Source organism: Triticum aestivum, chromosome 6D (genome assembly GCF_018294505.1).
Source record: "Triticum aestivum cultivar Chinese Spring chromosome 6D, IWGSC CS RefSeq v2.1, whole genome shotgun sequence".
Classification (NCBI taxonomy): Eukaryota; Viridiplantae; Streptophyta; class Magnoliopsida; order Poales; family Poaceae; genus Triticum; species Triticum aestivum.
The window spans coordinates 164,584,170-164,610,732 of NC_057811.1; the positions used below are offsets into that span (position 1 = coordinate 164,584,170).

Sequence of the window (26,563 nt, forward strand, 5' to 3'; positions counted from 1 at the left end):
GAGAGACAGACACCCGCCAGTCACCTTTAAGCAACGAGTGCTCTCAACGGTGAAACCAGTCTCGCGTAAGCGTACGCGTAATGTCGGTCCGGGCCACTTCATCTCACAATACCACCGAACCAAAGTATGACATGCTGGTAAGCAGTATGACTTATATCGCCCACAACTCACTTGTGTTCTACTCGTGCATAACATCAACGCATAAAACCAGGCTCGGATGCCACTGTTGGGGAACGTAGTAATTTCAAAAAAATTCCTACGCACACGCAAGATCATGGTGATGCATAGCAACGAGAGGGGAGAGTGTTGTCCACGTACCCTCGTAGACCGAAAGCGGAAGCGTTATCACAGCGCGGTTGATGTAGTCGTACGTCTTCACGATCCGACCGATCAAGTACCGAACGCACGGCACCTCCGAGTTCAGCACACGTTCAGCTCGATGACGTCCCTCGAACTCCGATCCAGCCGAGTGTTTCGTCAGCATGACGGCGTGGTGACGATGATGATGTTCTACCGACGCAGGGCTTCGCCTAAGCTCCGCAATGATATTATCGAGGTGTAATATGGTGGAGGGGGGCACCGCACACGGCTAAAATATCGTATATCAATTGTGTGTCTAGAGGTGCCCCCTGCCCCCGTATATAAAGGAGCAAGGGGGGAGGTCGGCTGCCCTTGGGGCGCGCCAAGGAGAGGGGGGGAGTCCTCCTCCTAGTAGGAGTAGGACTCCCCTTTCCTAGTCCAACTAGGAAGAGAGAGGGGGAAGGAAAGAGAGGGAGAGGGAGAGGGAAAGAGGGGCCGCGCCCCCCTCCCCTAGTCCAATTCGGACTCCTCATGGGAGGGGGCGCGCCACCTCCTGGCTGCTGCCCTCTCTCTCCCCTCAGGCCCACTAAGGCCCAATACTTCCCCGGGGGGTTCCGGTAACCCCTCCGGCACTCCGGTTTTATCCGAAACTTCTCCGGAACACTTCCGGTGTCCGAATATAGTCGTCCAATATATCAATCTTTATGTCTCGACCATTTCGAGACTCCTCGTCATGTCCATGATCACATCCAGGACTCCGAACAACCTTCGGTACATCAAAACATATAAACTCATAATATAACTGTCATCGTAACTTTAAGCGTGCAGACCCTACGGGTTCGAGAACTATGTAGACATGACCGAGACACCTCTCCGGTCAATAACCAATAGCGGAACCTGGATGCTCATATTGGTTCCCACATATTCTACGAAGATCTTTATCGGTCAGACCGCATAACAACATACGTTGTTCCCTTTGTCATCGGTATGTTACTTGCCCGAGATTCGATCGTCGGTATCTCGATACCTAGTTCAATCTCGTTACCGGCAAGTCTCTTTACTCGTTCCGTAATACATCATCCCGCAACTAACTCATTAGTTACAATGCTTGCAAGGCTTATAGTGATGTGCATTACCGAGGGGGGCCAGAGATACCTCTCCGACAATCGGAGTGACAAATCCTAATCTCGAAATACGCCAACCCAACAAGTACCTTTGGAGACACCTGTAGAGCACCTTTATAATCACCCAGTTACGTTGTGATGTTTGGTAGCACACAAAGTGTTCCTCCGGTAAACGGGAGTTGCATAATCTCATAGTCATAGGAACATGTATAAGTCATGAAGAAAGCAATAGCAACATACTAAACGATCGAGTGCTAAGCTAACGGAATGGGTCAAGTCAATCACGTCATTCTCCTAATGAGGTGATCCCGTTAATCAAATGACAACTCATGTCTATGGCTAGGAAACATAACCATCTTTGATTAACGAGCTAGTCAAGTAGAGGCATACTAGTGACACTCTCTTTGTCTATGTATTCACACATGTATTATGTTTCCGGTTAATACAATTCTAGCATGAATAATAAACATTTATCATGATATAAGGAAATAAATAATACTTTATTATTGCCTCTAGGGCATATTTCCTTCAATACATGGCCTCATCAAAATGCTCAATGTGGCGGACTAGGAAGCGCTTCAACCAAGGAGTGGCTCAAAGTTCTTGTGCCAAGGCCAGACAACCTTCAATTCGTCGGCTCAGGATGCGATCTCGCCGGGGAGGACTTGGAGTAGCTGGATATTTGTCAGGACCGGTGTGAGGATGAGGATGATTGGCAGCTTCTTCGGCTATTCAACATGCCACTCAAATTGGAGCTCTGGCCCACAGACGCGCTAGGTTCGAGACGAGACCCGCTCCTTCCCCATAAGGATTTTTGTAAGAGGCTTGGACATTCACCAAACTTCCTCACATATCAAAGTTGGGGGTGTTAGTGGTCCTTAGTGACATGATCACATGCTCCGTTCAACTTTGCTTTCAACGATGGTATGGAGGGCCAAGATTCTAGATCCCCTCTAGGGAAGGGGATTTTCCCTTCTAGCGCATCATCAAGCTGAACATCAGGGCCTTGATGACTTCCCGTCGCTCTTTCTCTAGTTGGGCCTCCTCATCTAATGTGTTCGAGTTCGCCTCCAAAGACAACATCCCATTTTTGGCTGCCATTGCCCCTTTTAACAAGTATAGCCTTGATCATTTCTTCTTATTGCCTCTCCCCTACTTCCCACATTTAGCCTTTTTCACCAGGAAGACCGTCCAGGAGAAAGGTTCATCAGAGCCATAAAAGAGCTCAATACGGGATATGGGGTTGATTTCCCCCAGGTCCAAGGTGGCAAGCCCCCTAGCGACTTGCTGCTTGCAACCACTTTCTCATGATTGAGGCTGAAGTTCAATTACAAACCCTTTCACATAAAGACAAAGGTGGTCAAGGTCAGGGGAGTTGGCGTCATCGTCATGGACTTGCTCCATGTGGCTCCCATGGTGGGCGCGAATTGTCAAAGATTAATGGATCACTGATCTTACGATGTACTCATAGTCATGGAAAAAAGTAGAGGGGTAGTATCTCTGGAGGGGTCTCATCAGTGATCAAGGTGACATGGTGGTTTAACTCAGGTTCAGGCCGGTCCCAGGATGGGTAAAAAGCCTTATGTCCTACCACTACAAAGAAAGACACTTCCATGACATTATTTTTCTGTCATGGATGTGACAATTCCATGACTATAATTGTGACAAAAACACACATCATCATAGATGTGGTGGGCTCCTACTTCTATGACAAAAAATTATGACAGAAAATGGGATTTCGTCCTAGGCGGGCCAGAGGCGCACCTTCATGACATTCTTTGGGTCGTCCATGACGTAAAAATTTGTGGTAGAAGTGAGGGCGAGGAAATTTTCGGGAGTTCCCAGTATATAGTGGGTGGTCAGGGCCGAGCGATGTAGTGGTTTGCGCGTTTCTCTCGTACGCGCGCGCGTGTGTGAGCCGTGTTCGCTAACTGAACCCGACTGAGGCGTTCAATTCCTGAACCCGAGCGATTGATTGATCCCTCGCACTATGCATTGAACACGAGTGATCGATCCCACTATACTGAACACGAGCGATCAATCCCTTCGTTGCTAACTGAACCCGAGTGATTCTTTCGCTGCTAACTGAACCCAATCGATCCCTTCGCTGCTATAACTGGGCACGAGTGATTGATCCCCTTCGCGGCTTACTGAACCCGATCGATCGATGTGTTGCATCGAGCACCCGCGCGAGACATGAGTTGACCGACCTAGCCGGTTTGTTGCCTCTTGATGAACAATGCCCGTGCCGCACACGCGGTACTTAGTAGATGGAGTCGAGACTTGCATCGATCGAGCCCCTTGTGCGATATGTGGTGAGTTGACATAGCCGGTTGGTTCACTATGGATGAACAGTTCCTGTTGCTACTGCCCGCTCGTACTCCCCACCCCAGCAGGTGGGGGTTGGTTCAAATGTAGGCATTGTTTGGTAACACATATTAATATCATATTTTCCCTTGCTATCTATAGTAAGATTTGATCAAGTCAACTCCTAGTTACTTATTATCATTGGGTTCTAAGTATTATAAGGTTACACCGAGAGACACACAATATTCACCATTGTAGCTACAATAATTCTACTAGTTTCTATAACTACACTACTAGGGAAAACTTTATACACAACATCTTAGCAGTAGCACTGGACAAAATCATGCGCTACTGCTATAACTTTAGCAGTAGCGCGTACTAGCAAAAAGCGCTGCTGCTATGTTTGAACTGGGCGCACAGGGCTAGCCCAACTTAGTAGTAGCGCGTATCCTCACCCAGCGCTACTGCTATTCTCCTTAGCTGTAGCGCTTTTCTCGCACCCACACTACTACTAACCCTACCTTATCCTCCCCACGTGGCCGACCCTCTCTCACTCTTGCCCGCGCCGATACCCGTCGTCCGCCGCCGCCGCTGTCGTCGTCCGTCCTCCACCGAGGTACTCCCTCCTTCCCTCCCTCCTCCTCCACGTACCGCGCCCTCCTCCCTCCTCCTCCCACCGCACCCTCCTCCCTCCTCCTCCCACCGCCCCCTCCTCCCTCCTCCTCCGGCCGCCCCTCCTCCCTCCTTCCTCCTCCGCCGGCAGCCCTCCTCCCACCGCCCCTCCCTCCTCCTCCTCCGGCCGGCCCCTCCCCCTCCTCCTCCGTCCGCCCCCTCCTCCCTCCTCCGCCGGTAGCCCTCCTCCCACCGCCCCTCCCTCCTCCTCCTCCTCCTCCTCCTCCGGCCGGCCCCTCCCCCTCCTCCTCCGGCCGCCCCCTCCCCCTTGCTACCTCTTGAGCACTGCGTTGGTTTTCCCTTGAAGAGGAAAGGGTGATGCAGCAAAGTAGCATAAGTATTTCCCTCAGTTTCTGAGAACCAAGGTATCAATCCAGTAGGAGGCCACGCACGAGTCCCTCGCACCTACACAAACAAATAAATCCTCGCAACCAACGCGATAAGGGGTTGTCAATCCCTACACGGTCACTTACGAGAGTGAGATCTGATAGATATGATAAGATAATATTTTTGGTATTTTTATAATAAAGATGCAAAGTAAAGAAAACAAAATAAAAACGGTGCTAGAAATAGCTTTTGTTGGGAGATTAATATGATGGAAAATAGACCCGGGGGCCATAGGTTTCACTAGTGGCTTCTCTCGAGAGCATAAGTATTTACGGTGGGTGAACAAATTACTGTTGAGAAATTGACAAATTTGAGCATAGTTATGAGAATATCTAGGTATGATCATGTATATAGGCTTCACGTCCGAGACAAGTAGACCGACTCCTGCCTGCATCTACTACTATTACTCCACACATCGACCGCTATCCAGCATGCATCTAGAGTATTAAGTTCAAAAGAACAGAGTAATGCTTTAAGCAAGATGACATGATGTAGAGGGATAAACTCATGCAATATGATATAAACCCCATCTTGTTATCCTTGATGGCAACAATACAATACGTGCCTTGCTGCCCCTACTGTCACTGGGAAAGGACACCGCAAGATTGAACCCAAAGCTAAGCACTTCTCCCATTGCAAGAAAGATCAATCTAGTAGGCCAAACCAAACTGATAATTCGAAGAGACTTGCAAAGATAACCAATCATACATAAAAGAATTCAGAGAAGATTCAAATATTGTTCATAGATAAACTTGATCATAAACCCACAATTCATCGGTCTCAACAAACACACCACAAAAGAAGATTACATCGAATAGATCTCCACAAGAGAGGGGAGAACATTGTATTGAGATCCAAAAAGAGAGAAGAAGCCATCTAGCTAATAACTATGTGTTGGAAATATGCCCTAGAGGCAATAATAAATGGTTATTATTATATTTCTTTGTTCATGGTAATTGTCTATTGTTCATGCTATAATTGTGTTATCGGGAAATCGTAATACATGTGTGAATACATAGACCACAACGTGTCCCTAGTAAGCCTCTAGTTTACTAGCTCGTTGATCAACAGATAGTCATGGTTTCCTGACTATGGACATTGGATGTCATTGATAACGGGATCACATCATTAGGAGAATGATGTGATGGACAAGACCCAATCCTAAGCATAGCTCAAAGATCGTGTAGTTCGTTTGCTAGAGCTTTTCCAATGTCAAGTATCTTCTCCTTAGACCATGAGATCGTGCAACTCCCGGATACCGTAGGAGTACTTTGGGTGTGCCAAACGTCACAACGTAACTGGGTGACTATAAAGGTACACTACGGGTATCTCCGAAAGTGTCTGTTGGGTTGGCACGGATCGAGACTGGGATTTGTCACTCCGTATGACGGAGAGGTATCTCTGGGCCCACTCGGTAATGCATCATCATAATGAGCTCAATGTGGCTAAGGAGTTAGTCACGGATCATGCATTGCGGTACGAGTAAAGAGACTTGCCGGTAACGAGATTGAACAAGGTATTGGGATACCGACGATCGAATCTCGGGCAAGTAACATACCGATTGACAAAGGGAATTGTATACGGGATTGATTGAATCCTCGACATCGTGGTTCATCCGATGAGATCATCGTGGAACATGTGGGAGCCAACATGGGTATCCAGATCCCGCTGTTGGTTATTGACCGGAGAGGCGTCTCGGTCATGTCTGCATATCTCCCGAACCCGTAGGGTCTACACACTTAAGGTTCGGTGACGCTAGGGTTGTAGAGATATGAGTATGCGGAAACCCGAAAGTTGTTCGGAGTCCCGGATGAGATCCCGGACGTCACGAGGAGTTCCGGAATGGTCCGGAGGTGAAGAATTATATATAGGAAGTCAAGTTTCGGCCACCGGGAAAGTTTCGGGGGTCACCGGTATTGTACCGGGACCACCGGAAGGGTCCCGGGGGTCCACTGGGTGGGGCCACCTATCCCGGAGGGCCCCATGGGCTGAAGTGGGAAGGGAACCAGCCCTTAGTGGGCTGGGGCGCCCCACATGGGCCCCCCTGCGCCTAGGGTTGGAAACCCTAGGGTGGGGGGGCGCCCCACTTGCCTTGGGGGGCAAGTCTCCCCCCTGGCCGCCGCCCCCCCATGTAGATGGGTCTTGGCCGGCGCCCCCCCTCCCAGGGGGCCTATATAAAAGGGGGGAGGGAGGGCAGCAGTACTACAGCCTTTGGCGCCTCCCTCCTCCCCTGCAACACCTCTCCCTCTCGCAGAAGCTCGGCGAAGCCCTGCCGAGATCCCGCTACATCCACCACCACGCCGTCGTGCTGCTGGATCTCCATCAACCTCTCCTTACCCCTTGCTGGATCAAGAAGGAGGAGACGTCGCTACTCCGTACATGTGTTGAACGCGGAGGTGCCGTCCGTTCGGCACTCGGTCATCGGTGATTTGGATCACGGCGAGTACGACTCCATCAACCTCGTTCATTGGAACGCTTCCGCTCGCGATCTACAAGGGTATGTAGATGCACTCCTTTCCCCTCGTTGCTAGTATACTCCATAGATGGATCTTGGTGAGCGTAGGAAAATTTTAAAATTCTGCTACGATCCCCAACACTATGGACCCGAAGGTCTGAGGTAAACTACTCACACATCATTGGAGAGGCTATGGTGTTGATGTAGAAGCCCTCCGTGATCGATGCCCCCTCCGGCGGAGCTCCGGAACAGGCCCCAAGATGGGATCTCACGGGTACAGAAGGTTGCGGCGGTGGAATTAGGTTTTTGGCTCCGTATCTGGTAGTTTGGGGGTACGTAGGTATATATAGGAGGAAGGAGTACGTCGGTGGAGCAACAGGGGGCCCACGAGGGTGGAGGGCGCGCCCCCCTACCTCGTGCCCTCCTGGTTGATGTCTTGACGTAGGGTCCAAGTCCTTTGGATCACGTTCGTTCCGAAAATCACGTTCCCAAAGGTTTCATTCCATTTGGACTCCGTTTGATATTCTTTTTCTGTGAAACTCTGAAATAGGCAAAAAAACAGCAATTCTGGGTTGGGCCTCCGGTTAATAGGTTAGTCCCAAAAATAATATAAAAGTGTATAATAAAGCCCAATAATGTCGAAAACAGAATATAATATAGCATGGCACAATCAAAAATTATAGATACGTTGGAGACGTATCAAGCATCCCCAAGCTTAATTCCTGCTCGTCCTCGAGTAGGTAAATGATAAAAATAGAATTTTTGATGTGGAATGCTACTTGGCATAATTTCAATGTAATTCTTCTTAATTGTGGTATGAATATTCAGATCCGAAAGATTCAAGACAAAAGTTTAATATTGACATAAAAATAATAATAGTTCAAGCATACTAACTAAGCAATTATGTCTTCTCAAAATAACATGGCCAAAGAAAGTTATCCCTACAAAATCATATAGTCTGGCTATGCTCTATCTTCACCACACAAAATATTTAAATCATGCACAACCCCGATGACAAGCCAAGCAATTGTTTCATACTTTTGACATTCTCAAACTTTTTCAATCTTCACGCAATACATGAGCGTGAGCCATGGATATAGCACTATATGTGGAATAGAATGGTGGGTGTGGAGAAAAAAAGGAGAAGATAGTCTCACATCAACTAGGCGTATCAACGGGCTATGGAGATGCCCATCAATAGATATCAATGTGAGTGAGTAGGGATTGCCATGCAACGGATGCACTAGAGCTATAAGTATATGAAAGCTCAACAAAAGAAACTAAGTGGGTGTGCATCCAACTCGCTTGCTCACGAAGACCTAGGGCATTTTGAGGAAGCCCATCATTGGAATATACAAGCCAAGTTCTATAATGAAAAATTCCCACTAGTATATGAAAGTGATATCATAGGAGACTCTCTATCATGAAGATAATGGTGCCTTTGAAGCACAAGTGTGGAAAAAGTATAGTAGCATTGTCCCTTCTCTCTTTTTCTCTCATTTTTTTATTTGGGCCTTTTTTTATGGCCTCTTTTTTTTAGTCCGGAGTCTCATCCCAACTTGTGGGGGAATCATAGTCTCCATCATCCTTTCCTCACTTGGGACAATGCTCTAGAAATGATGATCATCACACTTTATTTTCTTACAACCCAACAATTACAACTCAATACTTAGAACAAAATATGACTCTATGTGAATGCCTCCGGCGGTGTACCGGGATATGCAATGAATCAAGAGTGACATGTATGAAAGAATTATGAACGGTGGCTTTGCCACAAATACAATGTCAACTACATGATCATGCAAAGCAATATGACAATGATGGAGCGTGTCATAGTAAACGGAACGGTGGTAAGTTGCATGGCAATATATCTCGGAATGGCTATGGAAATGCCATAATAGGTAGGTATGGTGGCTGTTTTGAGGAAGGTATATGGTGGGTGTATGATACCGGCGAAAAGTGCACGGTATTAGAGAGGCTAGCAATGGTGGAAGGAGGAAAAGTGCGTATAATCCATGGACTCAACATTAGTCATAAAGAACTCATATACTTATTGCAAAAATCTACAAGTTATCAAACAAAGTATTACGCGCATGCTCCTAGGGGGATAGATTGGTAGGAAAAGACCATCGCTCGTCCCCGACTGCCACTCATAAGGAGGACAATCAATAAATAAATCATGCTCCGACTTCATCACATAACGGTTCACCATACGTGCATGCTACGGGAATCACAAACTTTTAACACAAGTATTTCTCAAATTCACAACTACTCAACTAGCATGACTCTAATATCACCATCTTCATATCTCAAAACAATTATCAAGCATCAAACTTCTCATAGTATTCAACACACTTATAAGAATTTTCTTTTTTGTTTACTAATCTTGAATGCCTATTATTGTTAAAGCAAACTACCATGCTGTTTTGTAGGACTCTCAAAATAATCTAAGTGAAGCATGAGAGAACAATAGTTTCTATAAAAAAATCCACCACCGTGCTCTAAAAGATATAAGTGAAGCACTAGAGCAAAAACTATATAACTCAAAAGATATAAGTGAAGCACATAGAGTATTCTAATAATTTCCGAATCATGTGTGTCTCTCTCAAAAGGTGTGTACAGCAAGGATGATTGTGGCAAACTAACAAACAAAGACTCAAATAACACAAGACGCTCCAAGCAAAACACATATTATGTGGTGAATAAAAATATAGCTCCAAGTAAAGTTACCGATGGAAGTAGACGAAAGAGGGGATGCCTACCGGGGCATCCCCAAGCTTTGTCTTTTTGGTGTCCTTAGATTATCTTGGGGTGCCATGGGCACCCCCAAGCTTAGGCTCTTGCCACTCCTTGTTCCATAATCCATCAAATCTTTCACCCAAAACTTGAAAACTTCACAACACAAAACTTAACAGAAAATCTCGTGAGTTCCGTTAGCGAAAGAAAACAAAACACCACTTCAAGGTACTGTAATGAACTCATTATTTATTTATATTGGTGTTAAACCTACTGTATTCCAACTTCTCTATGGTTTATAAACTATTTTACTAGCCATAGATTCATCAAAATAAGCAAACACACGAAAAACAGAATCTATCAAAAACAGAACAGTCTGTAGTAATCTGTAACTAACGCATACTTATGGAACTCCAAAAATTCAGCCAAAATAGGAAGACCTAGAAAATTTGTTTATTGATCAGCAGCAATTGGAATCAATATTTTTTCACGTTCTGGTGATTTTTAACAATTATTTTCGTGAACAGAAAGTTTCTGCAATTTACAGCAATATCAAATAACTATCATCCAAGAAGATCCTATAGGTTAAACTTGGCACAAACACTAATTAAAACATAAAAACACATCTAACCAGAGGCTAGATCAAAGATTTATTCCTAAACAGAAGCAAAAAGCAAAAATACTAAAAATAAAATTGGGTTGCCTCCCAACAAGCGTTATCGTTTAACGCCCCTAGCTAGGCATAAAAGTAAGGATAGATCTAGGTATTGCCATCTTTGGTAGGCAATCCATAAGTGGCTTTCATAATAGATTCATAAGGTAATTTTATTTTCTTTCTAGGGAAGTGTTCCATGCCTTTTCTTAACGGAAATTGGAATCTAATATTTCCTTCCTTCATATCAATAATTGCACCAATCATTCTAAGGAAAGGTCTACCAAGAATAATAGGACATGAAGGATTGCAATCTATGTTAAGAACAATAAAGTCTACGGGCACATAGTTCCTATTTGCAACAATAAGAACATCATTAATTCTACCCGTGGGTTTCTTAATAGTGGAATCCGCAAGGTGCAAGTTTAAAGAGCAATCATCAAATTCACGGAAACCTAATAAATCACATAAAGTTTATGGAATCGTGGAAACACTAGCACCCAAATCACACAAAGCATAGCATTCATGATCTTTAATTTTAATTTTAATAGTAGGTTCCCATTCATCATAAAGTTTTCTAGGGATAGAAACTTCCAACTCAAGTTTTTCTTCATAAGATTGCATCAAAGCATCAATGATATGTTTGGTAAAGGCTTTATTTTGACTATAAGCATGAGGAGAATTTAGCACGGATTGCAACAAGGAAATACAATCTATCAAAGAGCAATTATATAATTAAATTCCTTGAAATCCAAAATAGTGGGTTCATTAATATCTAATGTTTTGATCTCTTCAATCCCACTTTATCAATTTTAGCATCAAGATCTAAAAACTCTGAATTTTTGGAACGCCTTCATTATCAAGATTCATGTTGCAAAACAAAGATTTAATAGGGGACACATCAATAACTTTTAGATCTTCATCTTTATTTTCATATAAACTAGAAGAACACGCTTTCACAAAGCAATCTTTCTTAGCACGCATCCTAGCGGTTCTTTCTTTGCACTCATCGATGGAAATTCTCATGGCTTTGAGAGACTCATTGATATAATGCTTAGGAGGAATAGATCTAAGTTTTAAAGAATCAACATCAAGAGAAATTCTATCAACATTCCTAGCCAATTCATCCACTTTAAGCAATTTTTCTTCAAGCAAAGCATTGAAATTCTTTTGCGAATTCATAAATTCCTTAACACTAGTCTCAAATTCAGAAGGCATCTTATTAAACTTTCCATAAGAATTGTTGTAGGAATTACCATAATTATTAGAGGAATTACTAGGATAAGGCCTAGGATTAAAGTTTCCTCTATACGCGTTGTTACCAAAATTATTCCTACCAACAAAATTCACATCCATAGGTTCATTATTATTCTCAATCAAAGTAGACAAAGGCATATCATTAGGATCAGAAGAAACACTCTTAGTAGCAAATAATTTCATAAGTTCATCCATCTTTCCACTCAAAACATTAATTTCTTCTATCGCATGCACTTTTTTATTAGTAGATCTTTCAGTGTGCCATTGAGAATAATTAACCATAATATTATCTAGGAGTTTAGTAGCTTCTCCTAAAGTGATTTCCATAAAAGTGCCTCCCGCGGCCGAATCTAAAAGATTTTCTAGAAGCTTAATTCAATCCGGCATAAAATTTTTGTATAATCATCCACAAATTCAAACCATGCGTAGGGCAATTACGTATCATTAATTTCATCCTCTCCCAAGCTTGTGCAACATGTTCATGATTAAGTTGCTTAAAATTCATAACATCGTTTCTAAGAGAGATGATCTTAGCGGGAGGAAAATATTTAGAGATAAAAGCATCTTTGCACTTATTCCAAGAATCAATACTATTTTTAGGCAAAGATGAAAATCAAGCTTTAGCACGATCTCTAAGCGAAAAAGGAAATAGCTTCAATTTAACAATATCATTGTCCACATCTTTCTTCTTTTGCATATCACACAAATCAACGAAGCTATTTAGATGGGTAGCGACATCTTCACTAGGAAGGCCGGCGAATTGATCTTTCATGACAAGATTCAACAAAGCGGCATTGATTTCAAAAGATTCAGTATCGGTAAGAGGAGCAATCGGAGTGCTAAGGAAATCATTATTGTTGGTATTGGTAAAGTCACACAATCTGGTATTATCTTGAGCCATCGTGACAAGCAAGCAATCCAACACACGAGCAAACAAGAGGCAAGCGGAGAAAGGCGAATGAAAAAGAGAGAGGGCGAATAAAACGGCAAGGGTGAAGTGGGGGAGAGGAAAACGAGAGGCAAATGGCAAATAATGTAATGCGGGAGATAAGGGTTTGTGATGGGTACATGGTATGCTGACTTTTGCGTAGACTCCCTAGCAATGGCGCCAGAAATCCTTCTTGCTACCTCTTGAGCACTGCGTTGGTTTTCCCTTGAAGAGGAAAGGGTGATGCAGCAAAGTAGCGTAAGTATTTCCCTCAGTTTCTGAGAACCAAGGTATCAATCCAGTAGGAGGCCACGCATGAGTCCCTTGCACCTACACAAACAAATAAATCCTCTCAACCAACGCGATAAGGGGTTGTCAATCCCTACACGGTCACTTACGAGAGTGAGATCTGATAGATATGATAAGATAATATTTTTGGTATTTTTATAATAAAGATGCAAAGTAAAGAAAACAAAATAAAAACGGCGCTAGAAATAGCTTGTTGTCGGGAGATTAATATGATGAAAAATAGACCCGGGGACATAGGTTTCACTAGTGGCTTCTCTCGAGAGCATAAGTATTTATGGTGGGTGAATAAATTACTGTTGAGCAATTGACAGAATTGAGCATAGTTATGAGAATATCTAGGTATGATCATGTATATAGGCATCACGTCCGAGACAAGTAGACCGACTCCTGCCTGCATCTACTACTATTACTCCACACATCGACCGCTATCCAGCATGCACCTAGAGTACTAAGTTCAAAGAACAGAGTAATGCTTTAAGCAAGATGACATGATGTAGAGGGATAAACTCATGCAATATGATATAAACCCCATCTTGTTATCCTCGATGGCAACAATACAATATGTGCCTTGCTGCCCCTACTGTCACTGGGAAAGGACACCGCAAGTTTGAACCCAAAGCTAAGCACTTCTCCCATTGCAAGAAAGATCAATCTAGTAGGCCAAACCAAACTGATAATTCGAAGAGACTTGCAAAGATAACCAATCATACATAAAAGAATTCAGAGAAGATTCAAATATTTTTCATAGATAAACTTGATCATAAACCCACAATTCATCGGTCTCAACAAACACACCGCAAAAGAAGATTACATCGAATAGATCTCCACAAGAGAGGGGGAGAACATTGTATTGAGATCCAAAAAGAGAGAAGAAGCCATCTAGCTAATAACTATGGACCCGAAGGTCTGAGGTAAACTACTCACACATCATCGGAGAGGCTATGGTGTTGATGTAGAAGCCCTCCGTGATCGATGCCCCCTCCGGCGGAGCTCCGGAACAGGCCCCAAGATGGGATCTCACGGGTACAGAAGGTTGCGGCGGTGGAATTAGGTTTTTGGCTCCGTATCTGGTAGTTTGGGGGTACGTAGGTATATATAGGAGGAAGGAGTACGTCGGTGGAGCAACAGGGGGCCCACGAGGATGGAGGGCGCGCCCTGGGGGGGGGTAGGCGCACCCCCTACCTCATGCCCTCCTGGTTGATGTCTTGACGTAGGGTCCAAGTCCTCTGGATCACGTTCGTTCCGAAAATCACGTTCCCGAAGGATTCATTCCGTTTGGACTCCGTTTGATATTCTTTTTCTGGGAAACTCTGAAATAGGCAAAAAATATCAATTCTGGGCTGGGCCTCTGGTTAATAGGTTAGTCCGAAAAATAATATAAAAGTGTATAATAAAGCCCAATAATGTCCAAAACAGAATATAATATAGCATGGAACAATCAAAAATTATAGATACGTTGGAGACGTATCACCCCTCCTCTCTCCTCCCTCCCTCCCTTGTCTCTGTTCTTGCAAATTGTAGGTAATTTAAATGTAGATTTTAGAATGTAGACATTGTAGAATGTATGTTTTTAATAGAATATTTTTTTTGACTATTTTAGGTGTTTTGAATAAAATAGAAGTAAGAAAACTTAGGGTAGAACTAGGGTAGTAGAATTTTTAGCAAGTGTTTAATAGAAATAGTTTATTTAGTAAGTGATTAATATAACTAGTTTATTTATATTAAGTGCTTAATAGAACTAGTTTATTTAGTAAGTGCTTAATAGAACTAGTTTATTTATAGTAAGTGCTTAATAGAACTAGTTTATTTAGTAAGTAGTTAATAAAACTAGTTTATTTAGTAAGTAGTTATTAAAACTAGTTTATTTAGTTTTAGGATTATATATAAGATATTTTGAAATGTTTTTGTTCATAGTTTACACCATTGAAATGCAATGACCATCGATAAGTGGCCTATGTTTTGCCGGAGTGTTGATTAATTTCCGTTCCGACAAATTCCAGGCGCTCGATACGTCCTTTTTTAGCGAAGGTCATGCCGGATTTTTTGGGTTTTGCCGTCGAGTTATAATCTTTGAATTTTGAACACAGGAGATGTCTGATGACGATGGGATCCCGGAGTGCGGGTACTGCTACGATGACCGGGGTTTGTGCGATAGGTTTCCTCACCTGCAAAATGATAGGTTTTTCACCGTGAAGCTGGAAGAGACCTTTGATGTTTGTACGGTACACAACGACAAGCATTTCATCGTAATTAATATCATCACTTGTGCTTCTTTTGTTCAACGTGTAATTTATGGATTTTTTTCAATTTGATTAGTACATCCCATGCCATGCTAGACCATATGTATTGGAGAAGCTTGGTTTTGATTTAGATGACTTTGAGAATGTGGAGACGAGGAGGGCTCACTTAAGAACTAAACATGGTTATGAGTTTTTGGTTAAGCTGTACAATGCGGTCGATCACTCCCATTTCGGTTGCTCTAATTGGGAAGCTCTCTGCAAGGCATATGGATTTGAGGAGGGAATGCGAATAAGATTTGATATTCGCCCCGAAGATTATGATGATGATGATGATAATATCGACATCTGGGTGGATGTGGATATGCCTCCAGTTTTGCCTAGATGTGAGTTTGTCAAACTAATTTGTTAAGTTCAGTAATTTATGTTGTTAATTTAAAAATATTTGGTGTTCGTCGGTACTAAACTTATTTATTTATAATTGTCAACTTATTTCTTATCTTCAAGAAATACTCGAAGGTAATAGATAGCACATACTACAGCTATGACTCCAAGCTTAATTGTGAGGAGAAAGGTTATCTTGTCTCATTCATAGAAGATGTTGAGGCCTTCAAAACCAGTCACTCTATCAGCCCAAATTATACTAGATACGTGCCACTAATCCATAAATTGCTTGATGGTAACTTCATTGCCAAAAACTTGGTAAGATTTTGTTAATGATGGTAACTTCATTGCATACATTATTCTTAAGTAAACTACATTGCTAACTATATATGTTACTATTACGTTTTTGAACAGAGGCTCCCGAAGCAGGTTGTGCCTGGCATGCTATTTATCGAAGGTGATATGCATATGGTTAGCTTACGACCAACTCCTTCGAAGGCTTACCATACTGCATACTCGATTTCTTCAAATGATGGAAGGCTCAAAATCAAAGAATGGAGCAAAGTGATGAATGCGCACACGCAAATAATTGGAGACAAAATGAATGTGCGCAAGCCACAAGTTGGAGATAGGTTTATGTCCATTCTCCATTATGAAGAAGGACCGGTTTATCTGTTTTATGGTATTTTAGCTAGGAGAGAGGAGTAGGTCCTAAGTATTAAGAACAATTAGTTAGTGTTGATTATATATGACTATGATGATGATGAGAAGCTTTTATTATGTGCTACAATGTCTTAGACTTGATGGTGATGCTGAGCAGGAGTAGTGATTATGAGTACTATGATGATGATGATGAGGAGTTGTTATTATAACTAGTGACCAAGTTGTTAGATGATGTCATGGATGAAAATGATGATGATGAGGAGTTATATGACAATGATATATTATGATGATAAGTTGTTAATGATATTATGATGATGATGATAAGTTATCATGTCATTGGGTGAAAGAACCGCGGATTTGTTTCAAATGGATGGATCCAAAGTAACCAAAGGTCACTTTGGATCCATGCACTTGAAACTAATCCAAGGTTCTTTCGCCTAGTGATTTAATAACTCATTATAATGTAAAAACAATCTCTAAATTGCTACTATATGAAAAATTGTATAAAGGTGTATGAATACGACCTAAAATTTAAAAAAAAATAGAATACGGAATAATAGTAGTAGTGGTTGTTTTGGAAAGCGCTACTACTAAGTAGATATAGCAGTAGCGAGTGCCAGTAGGCGCTACTGCTAAGCTTTAGCTGTAGCTTACCCGCGCTACTGATAGGCCAAAAACCAGCACTACTGCTAGGCTTTTCCCTAGTAGTGCTAGCTTAGTTAAATTGACATTAAGGTTATGCATCATATGAAGCCATTTTATCCCATGAACTTATTTCATAATTTTGCATAAGCGTAATGTAAATTTAGCCATGCAACTATAGAAATAAATAGAATTATTGTACCATGCAACATTTGTGTTGCACCTGTGACTTGTCTATAGTAATGATACACCTTTTGTTGTCATTTGAAATACTTTGTTGATAGTACAAAACATATTTACATGACATGCAACGTTTAAATTACACAGGTGGAGTATATATGTAGCATCAGCGGGCACGATAGATTGCGGCCTCCGAGAAGATGTGATCACTTGATAAGAATGCACCTGATTGGTGAACCGTCAGATCCAACCAATCTTAGAGGTAAGCAGTGCAACATGTATAATCCGGTCTCGACGTATTCTAGCTTCAGATGTTCAACTAAGATGATATCCTGACAGAACAAAGTAAGTGAATCAACCGATGACTTCAATAAATAATGCAATCTCTTGCAAAGTAAGTTCATTGAGAATGTACTTTTGTCAGTAGATTAGGGAAATAGGCCGCATATGACTACATGACTACAGACTAAAGGACAACAAGGTTAACTGATGCCAACCACTGTTTACTTCTTTTTGACCTCGGGTAAGGGAAGCATGCTAACATCTTACCGCATTTTTTAAGAAGACCACATGGGCAGAGCACGCGTGATCAAATGATGCAATAGATAAATAGTCCAGACCTGCAGATTTGCTACGTTAATTTTTATACTAAATAAGGTAAGGAAATATGTTTATTTGATTCACCAAGCGAAAAGGTTATACAAATGATAAAATATAACAGAAAATATACACCAAATCATGAGGAAAAAATATATAAATACCAAAGTGTCATATGTAATTCCAAAAACAAGCCACTTACCAACCAGCTTGATGTCGGTGTTGTCAACAAGCCACTGGGCACCATCCTCCGTAAATCCAACGTAACTCATATCACCTCCTTCCTTCCACATGAGTCCCCTATCAATCATTTGCTTAGATGCATGTAGTATGATATGGTAAAAAATACATTATCTACTTGAATATGTGCCCTTAAAAGAGGCCATACCTGTCTGTGTTCAATGTCCTGAAGAGAACACGACGAACACCTTTCGGTATATTTAGGGATTCCATTGCTTCAGCTGCATAGAATTAGTGCAGAATCACCTACCGGATGCTAGGTGGCATCCATGATAACTATAATATAATTATTTAGCAAAAATATCAACAATTGTTTTCTATTGAAAAGGCAGATGGCGAACACTAATTCTATTTATCTTAACATGCAACTATGCCACCTCAATATGGAAGAGAAAAGAGCCACCATGACATGCTAACATGCATGGGAAAAGATTCACCACCACATGCACATGCGTTGAAAATGATTCACCACAACGTGCAACCATGCATGTGAAAACTATTACAGTACTTGTATTTCACAGATATCTTATATCTATAATATGATCAAATATTCATGTCCAACTTCAATAAAATATATAGCCAAAAAAATTCATAACAATGTTCAGGGTATCATCTAGTATAACTAAGTACATGATTCTCCACATATTTATCTCAACATGCAGCAATGTCACATCAACATGCAACCGTGGATGCCAAAAGACTCAGCTAAAAATCCAACCACGAATGTAGAAATGCTCAAATGTTTTAGTTATATTATACTACTTATATTCAATAAACATTTCGTAATTATACAACAATCGTATGTTTTTACATTTTAGTTCGTATATTATTAATCAAAGTATTTATGTTCATATAACCAAATCTCGTTGGAATTTATTGCAAAAAATCCCAAAGCAACCCACACGGGGTATCATCTAGTAATCTTGGTGTGCAACGGTTCATATCAAACAACTGCAAAATTCATGTATCTAAAAAAGGAACTCTCTTCCTCGCTTTGCTCTTTGTTGGGTGGCGGGGGTCCAAGTCTACCCACCGCCATCTTTCCCTCCTCTCACTCTCCACCCACCTCTTGCCGCATCCGGATGAGGCAGCAATAGTGGAGAACATCGACATAAGGCAAGGTGGCGGCCCTAGGTCGTGGATCTGGCGGAGGCTCTTCTCGTCGGCGTGACAAGGGAAGCTAGGCCACAACGGGCTACAAGGCGGCTTGGTGCATAGGGGGTCTAGGTCCCAGTGCCTAGATATATATGGCGGTTGCGGTGGCGAATGTGGGTGCATGTGGTGCCAGCGGTTGCCATGCATATTCAAGGGGGTGTGCGCTGGGCTTTGCTCTAGCGTTCCTGAAAGTCGGGGAGGAAGCAGATGGAGGTTGGTGTTGCGAGAAGCGACAAGATGGTCTGACTTGCTGTGGATCTGGGTCCCGACATCTTGTTCCAGTGATGACTATGTCTACTTATTGCGCATGGGGTCAGCGTTCACGGGCCCGTGGCAGCAGCGGTGGTGGTCTGACTGGACTCTTTCAAAGCCTAGGGGTCTGCCAGGTGGTGCAGCACCAAGTGAAGCCCATGCTTCCGATCGTTGACCGGGACATACGACGACAATGGCCACAGGGGCCACTTCATTCTTGAAGGCGTCGTAGGCGACATGCTCGCTCCACTGTCCGGGGCAACTACGAGGGAAACCCCAAATCCTCTAGGAGATCAGAAAATGATGCCTACCGCTAGGCATCACACCTATTGGGGGTCTTTTTTGAAGTTCGATACTAGCCGGAGGGACTACTAGTATGTGGTGGTTGTCCTTGGTGTTCCTCAGCCGGTGTGATTTGGGTTCGATCAAATGGAGGCTAGGCCTGACGTTATCATCTCAAGCTAGTTAGTTTAGCAAGTTTTGATACTCCTCAGATCACCTTGGTTTGGTATGACACTCCTCCCTTTTTTGAGGGGTGTTTTCAGATGGCAACCGGACGGCCAACGCCTATATGAGTTTATGTTTTTCCTTCTCCCCGCATTAAGTTGAGCTGCTGGTGTGCTCGTCCCAAGCATTGTAAACTGATCTCATACTTTTGACGAATGAAAAGCAAAACAGATCATGATTCTGATAAACCAACAATTGAATGCACCATACGTCACCCGAAAAAAAAAAAGAATGCACCATACGAGTAAAATACTTGTATCTACCCCGCGAAAAAAATACTTGTATCTCATATTCTCGTGTCATGTTAAATTAATATCTAACATGACATAAGAAGTTTGCTAGCAAGGTGATTCACCAATGATGTGATGGAGGAGCTGGAGCTCCATGGAAGGAACGAAAAACTTGCATGCCTACCTGTTATATTTGTGTGTCTCGGAACATCGACCAGTAATGCAGGACCTGTCCAGCAATAAAAACAAATCATTCTCTCTCTAAAAAAAGTACAAATCATTTACAAGCCATCATTTTATTTTAAATAATGCAATCGCAGATGCTCACGTATATTTGTGTGTCACTACTCGCCAACCATTTTAACCAAGATGATTGTACCTTGTGCGCACATATGGCAGGCCGGAGAATGACAAGATCACCAAAGCTTGGCTTTGGTCGGAGAAAACCGGGGAGCTCACCGTTGAGGACTTCGAGGTCGAGCGTGTCGACGTCGAGGCCGGCGGCGAAGTGGGCCTGGTTAAAGTGCCCCGGCGCGTCGACGTGGGTTCCTATGTGGCACTCCATGCTGAGCTCCGACAAGTTGTAGTCCGACCCGTTCTTCATCGACTCCTTGAGCCGCACGATGGGGCCCACCGTCGCGCCCGGCGCGTACGCCGGCATGCCTGGCCGGAACGCGTGTGTAATGTCCACGATGCGCCCGCCGCCGTACTCCTCCAGCCCCGGGCCGTAGCGCCGACCGGCCGCACCTGCGGAAGAGGAGGAACCGCCCAGGTCCAGCGCCGGCCCGCAGGTGTCGGTCTCGGTGTCCGCGTAGCCTGGGTGCGCGTCGCCGGCCGCCGTGGCAAGAGCATGGTGCGCTGGGAGGAGGATCAGCAGGAAGATGGTGAGAGCCACCGGGGCCGCCATGGTCGCCCACTTGGTGTGCCGAACGCTCTTGCTCTGGAGTATGTGGATCCTGGGGAGTGATCGCTCTGCTTCTCACGTCGGCTGATAGTGTTAAGACGCGGTAGCTGAAACCACATATAATTTCTAGTTTGTCCAAACAGTCCCCGGCAAAATATCTACTTGTGCGGTCGTGTTCATCTCTCGGAAATGCGACCATACGTCCATTCCTTTGATAGGTTTATATGGTTTGACAATTTTGTCATCAAATACTACATATAATCGATATGTATTTTTGTTTTAACATACATTATTAATTCAAATATTCACGCTTCACACAGTTAAATCTTTTGAAATATTGCAAGCGGTGCCTGCGGCGACATACGAGGTATCCCCCCTCCCAAAAAAGACATGGTCGAGGAGAAAGGCTCGTGCGGCCTAATCTGGGACCTGCACCGCCCCACCTCCCTGGCCAATGCAGTCGAGCTCGCATGCCTCCCGGCCGGGGACTCTGTTGGGAAACGTAACATGCAATTTTAAAAAAAAACTACGCTCACGCAAGATCTATCTAGGAGATGCATAGCAACGAGAAGGGGAGAGTGTGTTTACGTACCCTCATAGACCGAAAGCTGAAGTGTTTGACAACATGGTTGATGTAGTCGAACTTCTTCTCGTTCCGACCGATCAAGCACCGAACGTACGACACCTCCGAGTTCTGCACACGTTCAGCTTGATGACGTCCCTCAAACTCTTGATCCAGCAAAGTGTCGAGAAAGTAGATGAGTTCCGTCAGCACGACGGCGTGGTGACGGTGATGGTGAAGTGATCCGCGCAGGGCTTCGCCTAAGCACTACGAGAATATGACCGATGGTGTAATCTGTGGAGGGAGGCACCGCACATGTCTAACAGATGTTGTTGTGTGTTCTAGGCGCCTCCCCTCCCCCTCAAATATATAGGTGGGAGGGAGAGGGAGCAGCCAAGGGGGGCGCCCCAAGTAGGCCGTATCCTACTTGGTGTTCCTCCCCAATTCGCCCCCCTTTCCTTTTTCACCGGAAAGGGAAGGAAAGAGGAGGGAGGAGGGAAGGAAGGGGGAGGCCGAAAACCTCCCCTTCTCTCTTCCCCTCTTTCCTTTCCCCTCTGGTGCGACCCATATGGGGGGCACAGCAGCCCTGCTCGCTGCTGCGTTTCCCCTCTTGACCCATTAGGCCCATATCTTTGTCGGGGGTGCCCGGAACCCCTTCCGATGACCCGATATGTAACTGGTACCCTCCAGAACACTTCCGGTGTCCGAATACTATCGTATATGTATCAATCTTTACCTCTCGACCATTTCGAGACTCCTCGTCATGTTCCTGATCTCACACTACACCACAACACTGATGTAGGGACAAAAAACTGCCGGAAGAAAGCACTTTATAGGGCAGACAAACTGCCAGGACAGGTTTTCTCCCGGCAGATAGAACCGCCACGAGAACGGCTGCCGGGGATTACTTCTCCCGGCAGATAATTTTTTCCCGGCAGTTGCATTGCCGGTGCCCATCTATTTGCCGGCAGTCCACTTTCTCCTGGCAGATTGGTCAAGGCACGTGTAACATCAATTACCGACAGTCTTGCTGCCTGCAGAAGCTCATTTTCCTGGCAGTTCTTATGCCAGTACATAGATTTCACTTCCTATTTTTTTAGGCATCCCTTATGTAATATCCATTCATTCTGTTCAAACCATCAGTACATACCACACGATTTATACATACATTTCACTCAAAGTAACATGTCTCATCCATACACTTCAATCAGAGTAGCATGTAGCCCTCACCCAGAACCTTAAAGTTGATTCGATAAATTAACATAACAACCATATGTATAAGCTGGTCGCGCCACAAAAGGTACAATACATCATGTTTCTAAATGTGTGCCACAAAAGGAGTACATATGTTTCTAGGGTGTGCCACGCAAGCAAAATGAGCATACACTGGCTTAACAACCAGCAAAATGAGCAGAGCAAGTGTCATAATCACTCTACGAACTTAATTATAGGTCTACCAAATCTTCACTAGCTTGAAGATCTTCCAAATCTCCCAACTCTTCAGCAGATTGAAGATCTTCCAAAGCTCCATCAACTCTGTAGGGAAATCTGCAACAAATAGAAAACTCAAAATGGAGCTCTCGTTTCAGATTTTAAATTAGCACATTAAAGATTTTGACATGCTTCAGTTTTTAACTCGTCGGCATAAATAAAACTCTTCTAAATGTGCAGCATCTCATCATCACAGCAAGCAAGGTTACATCATTAGATCAAGAAAGATTTGTTTGAAGTACACATAAACAAATCTTCATGTGCAAATAAGCAAAACAAAAACCTGTACAATGAACTTGCAAAAGCTGCTTAGTCTAAAAAAATACAACTTACTAGTGAAAGATATGACTAAACCTGAGTTAAACATGTATCTCTGGAGTTAATATAGTACTCTGAGTTCGAATCTTTTTTTGCACCGAGTTAAACTCGACAAATAGGCAAAACTCTATACAGTACTATATTGAACAAATAGTTAAAACCGTGTACAAATAGGCAAAACTCTGTACTATAAACAGCACAGTAGTATACAAGTAGGCAAAACTCTGTACTATACATAGTACAGTAGTACAAATAGGCAAACCTCTGTACAAATAGGCAGGGGCAGGCCATTGGTTATTGGTTTCTCTATATCATAGGAAAAAAGAAACTGATGAAATAACCATTGGTTACAGATTTCTATGTCTATCTCATGCATCTTAGCTTGTTTTTAATAGAGTTCATTGAAGAGAATACCCTCTAGCAGACTAGCAAGCCAAAACTGGTATGAGGATCAGTTTTATATGCCAAAACAAGTCTGAAATTCTGTACTGTATAGTAGAGTTTAACACTGAGTTCTAACTCACAGTCAAAAATCTTTCATGTTCAAATAGGCAAAACATGCTCAGTTTGAATCTTTCCTTTTTTTTATGAGATAAACATTTGTACAGAGTCTCCAGGAATGACGTAAAAGATTACAGCAAAGTAGTTACTCTATGAAATATTTTTATTTTGTAAACTTCAGTACTGTACAGAGTCGAGGGCATGAAATTTCTTGGAAACATACAAACATAAAAATAAAATATGATTATGTCGCCTACCACTCTACCTCAACGACCCAGCTAGCATGCTAGAATAAGATTCAATCTCAAAGAAACATGCATATTACCTCAGCTTGCTTGTGGTCGCATTCCTGCTTTCGTCATGGACTTGTCCACTTCCAACTGCATACATAGAACGAAAGCTTCTTAAGCAATCAACCATGATAGTAATTGTTAAATTCAATCATAAGAATAAAAGCTCACATGCTTGTATGGCCATGCGATACATCACAGCGCTTCCCATTACCCAATCCTTCAGTTTGGCATCCACAACATAGTACATCTGCTTTCAAGCAAGTGTAAATGGAGAGTGTAAGGGTGATGTATTAGATAAAGGGGAAAGTTATACTACAAGTCATCGAGAGATAAAGGGGCAAGTTATACCAGAAATCATACACATTGTGCATTCTAGTGCTTTTTTTCCCTTCTTCCCCTTCGTTTTTTGATCCAACTCATGGTCTAAACATGGAAAATAGTTACTACGCTACCATCCATTTAACTAACAGTCTATATACATAGATTTTAGAGCTACACACCTTCATGCTCTTCAATGCCGTCACTTGGCATGTCATCAACATCTCTAGTCGTTTGGGACCTAAGAACTTGAGCATCTCATCGTAATCATCTAGGTCGATCTCCTCTTGCACATCATCAGGTTGAACCTCATCATGGTCACTAAGATTGAGCATCTCATCGTAATCCCCATCCAACTCTTGTCCATTCTTGACCAATTTCACAAAGATTGCCTAACATGAGAAAGAAAGAATACTTCTATTAAGGAAAAAAAATCTAGTAACAAAAACACATATCGTCCGTATCTAGTACAGGCAACAAGAAATACAATACGGAGAACGAATGCCATCACACAACAGAATATAATTAACTGAAACATGTCATTTCAGAAAATACAATAACCAAAATAGCAGTAAGAATGTCATCATCTATATCATAAAAGCATAGCACCTATTCTGTCCACATATGGTATTTCACAAAACACAAACAAAGATGGTAGTAGGTGCATCAACTAAACAAACAAACACTTAAAATAATTAGCTTTGTTTCATCTCAAATTAAAATGACATCCAAAGCTCAACTAAACAGTCAGGTGTCAACCAATTTAATTACGGTATGCACTTGTTAATCACCAACAGTACCTGTCCTTTGATCTAAAGGGCTACTAACAGTAGTAGTGATTGTTTTTAGACAACCAAACAACCTTCAAACCTGTCTGGTTCATGGTTTTTTCGCTGTTATCATATCAAAGCAATTACAAATTGTTGATTTGTTCTAACTGCCGGAATAGTTCAGTGCTGAAGTACAGGAGGGCACATTCAAAACAAAAAAGGGCACAAAAATTGCAACTTCTCACCTGTCAAATGAAGTATAGGAGGCAGTGAAGTCCACAGAAAGGATGTTGAGGAGAGGGTCGACGACCTGCTGCTTCGAGGGCGCGTGTGGAGGAGGCGGACCCGCGGCTTGGTGCTCGGTGAAGCTTCCGGGGAGGCCTGCTCGAGGAGTAAGTGCGCGAGTAGGTTGGTGGCGAGGATGGTGGCCGCCGGTGGGGTGGCTCGGCGACGACGGTGCTGCTCCATGTCAATCGGGTGCTCGGCGGCGCCGCTATGTAGTGAGGCGACGACAGTAGTGGTCGGCAGCAGTGTGTTGGTTGTTGGGGGCGGCGGAGGGGCGGAGGGGCTGCCGTGATGGAGGGCGACGGCGGAAGTGCTCGGTTGGAGAGCTGCCGTCGGTGGTGGGATGGTTGGGGGCGGAGGCCTTGCAGTCCTGTGGAGGGTCTCGATTTGTGGGCGGCAGAGCGGTTGTGGTGGTGAGGGGCTATGCCGGCGGTGGACTGAGTGGAAGGCAGCCGCGCGGCGGCGGCGGGAAGCTTTGGGGGCGGCAGCGCGCGACGGCGGTGGGAAGATTTGGGGGCGGCGGCGTTGGGAAGGTTTGGCGGCGGCGGCGTTGGGAAGGTTTGGCGGCGGCGGCGGTCTGGTGGAGGGGATTGGGCGTGGATTTGGGGGCGGAGATGCGGTCTGAATTTTTTTAGGGTTATGCGGTCTGGTGGAGCAGGACTGCAGGAGGGCTGGCGTGTGTATTTCTTCTTGGGCCTAAAATTCCGCCAAAGTCGCGCGCTCTTTTTTTCTCGTGGGCGCGCGCTTAGGCCAACTTTTGGGTCTCGCGGCAAAGGCGGTCTCCGGCAGACTATGGGCCGAAATTTAGTTCTGCCGGCAGTTTTTGGGCCGTAAAGTGTACCGGCAGTTACAGCGCCGTTGTTGCTCAAGTTCTCCCGGCAGTTCATCTCCCTAATGTGATTTTAGC

At 43.6% G+C, this 26,563-nt stretch overlaps 2 protein-coding genes across 3 annotated transcripts; both read right to left on the minus strand.

The window, feature by feature from the left end:
- Positions 1-17,231: 17,231 nt before the first annotated feature.
- LOC123144311 (cyclase-like protein 1) lies at positions 17,232-21,215 on the minus strand. The gene is made up of 6 exons (XM_044563404.1): positions 20,674-21,215; positions 20,399-20,443; positions 18,219-18,291; positions 18,033-18,130; positions 17,783-17,853; positions 17,232-17,565 (listed from the first exon to the last, which is right to left on the minus strand). Exons 1-6 carry the CDS (start codon positions 21,119-21,121, stop codon positions 17,440-17,442), a joined length of 861 nt encoding a protein of 286 aa, XP_044419339.1. The 5' UTR covers positions 21,122-21,215; the 3' UTR covers positions 17,232-17,439.
- A 1,718-nt stretch (positions 21,216-22,933) lies between these two features.
- On the minus strand, positions 22,934-26,308 carry LOC123144312 (uncharacterized). 2 transcript variants are annotated; one of them, XR_006471367.1, is made up of 6 exons: positions 25,617-26,308; positions 24,784-24,993; positions 24,632-24,706; positions 24,452-24,530; positions 24,316-24,370; positions 22,934-23,228 (listed from the first exon to the last, which is right to left on the minus strand). XR_006471367.1 is itself a non-coding variant. In XM_044563405.1 (5 exons), exons 2-5 carry the CDS (start codon positions 24,934-24,936, stop codon positions 23,126-23,128), a joined length of 390 nt encoding a protein of 129 aa, XP_044419340.1. In that variant the 5' UTR covers positions 24,937-24,993; positions 25,617-26,308; the 3' UTR covers positions 22,934-23,125. The 2 variants fall into 2 exon arrangements, 1 of the variants encoding a protein (XP_044419340.1); XM_044563405.1 differs by lacking the exon at positions 24,632-24,706.
- Between the last annotated feature and the right edge of the window lie 255 nt (positions 26,309-26,563).

What these genes read in the sequence shown, in the direction of transcription:
- LOC123144311 (XM_044563404.1), bottom strand. Translation starts at nt 21,121, where the DNA reads ATGGCGGCCCCGGTGGCTCTCACCATCTTCCTGCTGATCCTCCTCCCA. An exon ending in GAGACACACAAATATAACAG is followed by an intron (nt 18,292 to 20,398) that starts GTAGGCATGCAA and finishes AATTCTATGCAG; the next exon opens with CTGAAGCAATGGAATCCCTA. An exon ending in CACCGACATCAAGCTGGTTG is followed by an intron (nt 17,854 to 18,032) that starts GTAAGTGGCTTG and finishes GCAAATCTGCAG; the next exon opens with GTCTGGACTATTTATCTATT.
- LOC123144312 (XM_044563405.1), bottom strand. Translation starts at nt 24,936, where the DNA reads ATGCTCAATCTTAGTGACCATGATGAGGTTCAACCTGATGATGTGCAA. An exon ending in CGGCATTGAAGAGCATGAAG is followed by an intron (nt 24,531 to 24,783) that starts GTGTGTAGCTCT and finishes GCTTGAAAGCAG; the next exon opens with ATGTACTATGTTGTGGATGC. An exon ending in GCGACCACAAGCAAGCTGAG is followed by an intron (nt 23,229 to 24,315) that starts GTAATATGCATG and finishes TATTTGTTGCAG; the next exon opens with ATTTCCCTACAGAGTTGATG.